The sequence below is a fragment of the Lytechinus pictus genome, chromosome 2 (genome assembly GCF_037042905.1).
Source record: "Lytechinus pictus isolate F3 Inbred chromosome 2, Lp3.0, whole genome shotgun sequence".
NCBI lineage: Eukaryota > Metazoa > Echinodermata > Echinoidea > Temnopleuroida > Toxopneustidae > Lytechinus > Lytechinus pictus.
In genome coordinates this window covers 3,857,400-3,864,689 of record NC_087246.1, presented here as the reverse complement: position 1 = coordinate 3,864,689, position 7,290 = coordinate 3,857,400, and the positions used below count along the sequence as shown (strand labels likewise).

Here is a 7,290-nt window from a genome sequence, read left to right as displayed (position 1 = left end):
AACGTTTTCCAAAATCGCATTGCAGGCCAATCAGGAGGTATTCAAACACACATTGTAATACATTATTAATACCAAAGTAGTCAGTCGGCACCACTATTATATATACTACACATAAATTAAAATCATATAACTGATCATGATCACGATGATAGAGCTGCAATCTTTCTGATATGTTAAAGAGTTAAAAACCTCCTTTACATGGCCAAATCATGATGGGGGGGGGGCAAGATGGCCTAAACATGACGTCATATTTGTTCTCAACTGAATCAGCGCGGTATTATAAATTTTACAGCCCAAACCTTTCCTTTCTTCCTTATTTTGTTGTTAACCTTTTCTTCTCCTTGTCAAATTTTTCTCCTCCTTTTTATACTAAAAAAAAACATATAGGGGCGTTGTCCCTGCTCCCCCACTTTTGACACCACTTCTGTCATGCCTCCAGAAGCCTATTTTGAAATCTAAATTACCTTTATAGCCCAGTTCTGTCGTTAACTGATTCGATAAAGCATTTTCATGAGTGATCACCTACAAAGGTTGACAGTTGGATTCACATGTCATCATCAACCAACCAGGAAGTGAGATTTTGAGGAGTTTAGCAATGTTTCGTGATTTTTTTTGCACAAGGATAATAGTTTGCTTTTTAAAAACATTGTTTGATAGTTTTAGTTTTGATATTTCATTTGGTCATTTAGACTTCTTTTCGATCACACCAACGAAACCAACATCTACTTGCCCCACCCCTCCCTATACCCTTGTCATCATGAAAATGTGTCTCGAAAAATATCGTAAATAGTCTTGCCTTTGCATGGGTTGCGAAATAAACAAAAAATCTACCCACCCTCACACACATTGCTTGACCTGGTTTGCCTAGCATGGATTTGTCATCTTGGTTTTAAACCAAAGTTTCAAAGCCACTTGAATATTATTGGGTAGTTACAGTTTCTAGAGTGGAGTAGGAGATTATCTATATTTCTCTTATCAAAATAATGTCATACGGGCCAATATTATACTGATTCATCATAATTATTTGAAAAATGCACACTTGAAGCCGATTAATGGAAATGATCGCTGTAAAAATAACGCTTTATTGGTTGTGAAATGACATTTACGTTTCTTAGTATTACATTTGATCTATAGTCTCACAGTGTTGTGAAAAAGACACCAATATCTGACATTAAAAACAAGCACTTCGTTTCACACAATAATTAGGCTAAAAGTGACTATAAGCCTAGCTCACTCATCACTCAAACTAACCAGCCAAAAATGACTTGATGAATGGGATCAGCTGCGTGCAACTGTTATTCTCATCATCTTTTTAAAATAATAAAACTTACTGTGTATATCATACTCAATGAGATATAAAATATCAAAGCGTAAACGAAGTTGGACCGATATGCAGACGCAACTTAATCATAACCTGCCTATTCTGATTTTTTCATCTTAGGATACCCAACATCACGACCATTTTGGTAGCCATTTTGGTCTGCACTGCGATGTCCGTTCTGTTGACGACCGTTCACGAAGACGTTAGACGTGCGATCTTTTGTCACTGTCTTCAGGAAAATAACAAACCACGTCGTCTGCAACACCGTCACCAAAAACATGACAAAATGGCATCCAAAATACATGGACTTAGCCACCTCCCACAGAGTTTGATTGTATGTGTAGGCATAGATGAGGTATATGGAGGGGAATAGAACGATTCTTGCGATAAAGAAGGTTACCACGGCGATAGCAGAGTTGATCTTGAATACAAGATTTTTCGTGTAACCGTGCTAGGAAGAAAATGACAAAATATACAAGAAGTGAGTTATATTAAAACATGTAAGGGGATTTTGAATAGATATTGTTCAAGCTCCTAAATAAGCAATGAAGGTTATTTTCCTAGCTTGATGCGTTGAAAGCTCAGACAAACCAACAGGCCTAAAGGTTTTGAAAAAAAAATGTAATTTTGAAAAACAACTATTAGTATTAATATTTGGGGGAATTTTGCAATGGCCCATACGCAAGTTAACCAAAAATGATTAATCCAGAATTCTAATGAATAGTTTTTAAACGCTTCAAAGAAGTTTAAACAAAATATTCTTGCAATTAAGTACCATTTCAACTTGATCGTATTTGAGGTAAATGGACAACTGAACGATTATGATATCCCTTTTATTATGAAATGGCTCTACTTCAAAAATTGGTTACTAAATTTCAAAATTTACTTTGTCATATTAAGTCTCTGTTTGGGAGTATCAGATCAGCCTGCAACTAAAACTGCAATTAAATAAATTTAAAAAAGTAATTTCTTTCACAGTATTTCAGTTGGATATTATCACATCTAACAAAGCCTGTCTAATTTCTAACCATGGTTGTCTGCATAAAATCTTCGACAAAAGTAAATGTATGCCATGTTGTTTTTTATTCCCATTTATTCACACCATTGTTATCAAAAGATACAGTTGTACATGCGATTTCCCACACGTATATACATATATACGTTTATATTTTAGTTCATTTCTTTGATCACCAAGGCACTAAAATTTGTGAAGAAACAAAACCAAATGACGTCAACAATTTCTTCACATATTTCCCGAATCAGTGATTAACTAATCAAATTACTCAGAGTACTCATTTTATCTACTTACCCTTATAAAAATCTTCCTGATGTTGAGAAACGGAGCGCTTAATTCAGTAAAATGCACACACGAGATCATGAAGGCTGCTTTACCGAACCGGTAGTGCTATATGGAAGGGAAAATTAATGATGGAGAAAATAGAATTGAAAAGAAAGTTAATCAGCTTCAGGCGAAGGCGTATACAGTATGTACAAGGGCATAATAATTTGCTATCCTGATGATAATAAACTTTCTTTTCGTTACTGAATGCTGACACATAATTCCAATACTATGAATACATCAATCCTCACCATCTTCATTATCACTAACATCATTATCCTCCTCCTCCTAACCATCATCATCATCATCATCATTATGAACATACAATCATCGTCATTATCATTGTCTTCATCATCATTATTATCATCATCAATATAAAAATCATCATCATTATCATTTTCATCATCATATTCATCATCGTCGTCATCATTATCATCATCATCATCGTCGTCATCAGCAGTATCATCATCATCGTCATCATCATCATTATCACCATCATCATCATTTTCATTATCAAAATCATCGTCATCATCATTGCCATCATCGTCGTCATCATCAACATCATCATCAACATCATCATTATCATTGTCATCATCATCGTCGTCATCATCATCATCATACCTACCAAGGTAAGAGGGCAACCTCCGAAAACTACTGCGATGTGATGAACGATGATCAATGGGTTATCTCCTAGGAATGGTCTTAAGGTTATTAAAAATGGTGTTTTCATCATCTGATTCTCCCGACAATAAGAGATATACATGATCACGACATCATAAATCCAGTAGGCGAAGGTAAACACGGATAGCTGATCTAATAACAGGCAGCTAGAAACAATCAATGACCAGAGATAAAAGAAAGAATACAATATAAAATTCGTATAAAATTTTGAGACAAAAATCACATTGAAATATGACATTTCTTACAGTAATTCAATGAGAAACACCGGGGAGAAACATTTGAAATGTATTGTTGATGATTATTGTTGAGACTAGGAAAGACCTATTGGAATACTTTTTGGATCTACAATTTCAGATAAATTCATTGTCAAGATCGTTACATAGAGAAATTGAACTGGACATTATCTGCGAAGAAAGACATGCAAGTTTTGAGAAATCGAAACGGTTAGTACAATAATCCAAAAGTGTGTTATTAGGGGTTAATCGTTCATGTCTTTTATTAATTATGCTTATGGTATAGGGATGAATTTACTCTGACTCAGACTTAAAGAAAATAATGAAATTTAATAAAATCAAATTAAATTATATGAGAGAACGAATAACTTACTCTGCATAGAATACATCGTGATACGTCCTGGACATTACAAAACATGCAATGGTAAAATGGACCACTGCGTGAACACATGATACCAATCTGAAAAAAAGACAGAAACAAGTTTATTGTCATATTTCAAAATTCAATATACTTTTAACAAATGCCACATTGCACTTCTTACGAAGGTTTCAATTTAAAACATTTAATAAATAACAAATAAATGGTCCGCCTTAGAAATATAATCTGAACGAAACTAAGATGTTCCTATTCGTGTATGCGTGTCTTATGTTGTTTTTTTAATGGGAAAATTTGTGAAAATTCGTTTACGTTGAAATTCACACCCGACGAAGAAAAAATAACCGCCTGTTATCACAATTATTTGTGAAGAGTACAATCTTATACAGATGTGGCGCCAGCAGAGAGTCAACTCTGTTTCGAGTCAAAGTGACTCATTTACGAGTTACTGTGACTCGTTTCCGAATTACTTTGACTCGGTGAAGTGATTTTTTTTCAGCTGATGCCACATCTGTCCGAGTGAAGTTCATTCAAAATCGGAGACACTTTAACTCAGAATAGAGTTGACTTTCAGCTGGTGCCACTCTGAGTTATTTGATTCCGCTGAAATAACATCAATATCGGGGAACGCATTTTTTTTCTTCACTATTTCCAAAAGTTGAGAGGGATGGGCATTAACCCCCTTTGTATTTGTCATATGTGTATTATTAATTCATCATGTTCTTATTAAACGAAAACAGATATAGTGACAGATTAATTTTTTGAAAAATATTTGAAGCGTTTCTGATCAATGTACGAACTAATCTAAGAGTAAAATTGAATTTTACGATATATTTCGAGAAAGATAAACTTGACAAACATTTGTTCACCACCTTCGGGGTATATCAAAACTACTTGCCCAGGACTGGGCAGATTTCTCCTCGCAATTAACTCTCGTCTACGTCTCGGGAGATAGCTCTAATGAAAAATTACAGACCGAATTTAATTATTTATTTATTCATTTATTTGTTTGTTTATTATCTTTATCTTAAATTGCAGGGTATGTCTGTTCAGTTATGCAAAATTGCTCTCCAAAGGCGCCCTGTAGTTTAACAAATAACTCAACATCAAAGTAATTCAACGTATGTAACGTATAATTAAGTAAAACAGAATACATTATAATTATATAGAGAGTGAATCAACAAGTATCATGGAATCGTTTCTTCAAGTTATTCAGTCTAATTACATGTATGACAGTCATAATTTCAATCTACAGTTTTTTTTAATGCGTGGACGTTCATTTTTGTATATCACAAGGGAGCGAATTATATAAGACGACAGCAACATATTCAAAAGATTTTCTTTTATAATCCGTCCTTGGGCAGGGTATTTGAAGGGGACATTGTTCAGAATATCGTGTTTAATAAGTCACAAATACGTTTGCATATATTGGTTCCAGATAGGCTGGTGCTAAATCGTTTTGTATTTTGAAAGCAAGAATACAATATTGATATTAGATAGTTACGTTCCTCCACTGTTTGCCATTTGAGTGTAGACAACAATTCATGTTGGAAAGTAAGATTATTCGGGCATACTTATTCTACAGTCTTTTGCATAGCTTCCCCAAGCTGTACAACACTAATCAATGTGAGGTAAAATCGTGGCAAAATTAAATTCTTAAGAATCCTAGGCAGAAGGAATTGATTGATTCTCTTTATATACAACCTATCGCACGAGATATTTTAACAATGATATTAGATACATGTTCTCCCCACGTCATACCAGAGTCAAGTATTACACCCAAGTATTTGATATGGGTTCATTTCTATATTTTATCATTAAAGCATCATTTCTCAATCTTTTCCTGTGACCAGAAGCCATGAATTTTGTCTTTTTTAGATGCAAATGCATACCGTTACGGTCGAGCCAGTTACAGATAACATCAAAATCACTTTGCAGATTTTTTTTAAACCTCCTTAGATAATACATCCTGACAGAAAAGAGCAGTATCATCTCCATAAAGACACATGTTGGAATTGACATTCAAATTCAAGTTACATTATCATATCACTGATAAAAATAAAAAAACATTAATGGACCCAATATGGATCCCTGTGGGACGCCTCATCTATTTTTTACACTTTCAATGATGCAATTATTTACTACGACAAACTGTCTCCTGTCTGTTGAATATGCTTTAATCCAATAATATTCGTTACCCTTAATTCCATAATACTTCAGTTTTCCAAGAATGAAATTGTGTGGTATAACATAGAACGCTTTACGTAAATCGAGGAAAATACCTCCAAACATTCGCCCTGATCCATTTTATTTAAAAAAAAAGAGTCTGTAATTTCAGTTAGACATGTAGTATGCAAAGATCTAAAACTTGACTGAGAATTCGTTAGCAGATTGTTGTCATTCAAGTATACATAAAGTTCATTGTGGATTGCTCTTTCTTATATTTTAGAAAAGATCGGTAGAACAGATATCGGTCTAAAATTATAGATATCATTATGATCCTCCTTTATTGGAGTAATTCTTGCCGTCTTTAAATCTCTTGGATGTTCGCAATGTCCTATTATATAAATATACCAATGGTTCTACTAAAAAAGGAGCAGCCGAAAATAATTTCAAAGCTAATAGCAGTCTATATTTAATTTATATACCGGTCAACTCTATTCATGATTTAATCCACTGAATTATGGCATTAAAAATCAAAATCAGTATGAGGAATTTCAATTTAAAATGGCATTAATTAGTATAGGAACATGTGGTAGATTATACAAACAGGAGTGTGTCATGAAAATGCCCGAAACCCAACTATTGCCACCCATCTTTCAGGTCTTCGTAAATTGGTATTAAAACTTTAACTGGTAGCTCTTCTGTGCACATTGTTTTCATTCATTAACCAAGCTATCATTTGCAACGCATAGGTCATACCCGTATAATTTATGTTTGTAATGAATATAGCTGTATACATATCCGTGGCATAATTTATACGTGCACTTAATATACTTAACAAAGAGAGTATAACCGTTTTTGTGGGGGGCGGGGGTGTTCTCTCTCTCTTACAGATTTATAATTTCAGGGTTTATTCATACGTGGCTCCAATAATAATTCCGTTGTATTTGGCTGTCGCAATACTCATATTACCTTCTGCCCATATTACATTATTATAGACCTACATGTTCATGAACTAGAATATGGGCCTTCTGTATATTTTGGAATAATTTGATTTGATTTTAATTTTATTTTATTTCCACATTCCAATAACAAAAGTATAAACAAGTATGATATTTTTTGCAACATATCATAACAACAGGTGGAACGCCTTTGGCAGTCTCGCCTGCCTTACGCA

The 7,290-nt window shown here is 33.9% G+C and overlaps 1 protein-coding gene across 1 annotated transcript; it reads right to left on the bottom strand.

Annotated features, from left to right (window-relative positions):
• Nucleotides 1-213: 213 nt before the first annotated feature.
• On the bottom strand, nt 214-4,202 carry LOC129254987 (TLC domain-containing protein 3A-like). Its single transcript, XM_054893534.2, has 4 exons — nt 3,948-4,202; nt 3,286-3,487; nt 2,631-2,726; nt 214-1,772 (listed from the first exon to the last, which is right to left on the bottom strand). Exons 1-4 carry the CDS (start codon nt 3,980-3,982, stop codon nt 1,419-1,421), a joined length of 687 nt encoding a protein of 228 aa, XP_054749509.1. The 5' UTR covers nt 3,983-4,202; the 3' UTR covers nt 214-1,418.
• Nucleotides 4,203-7,290: the final 3,088 nt, after the last annotated feature.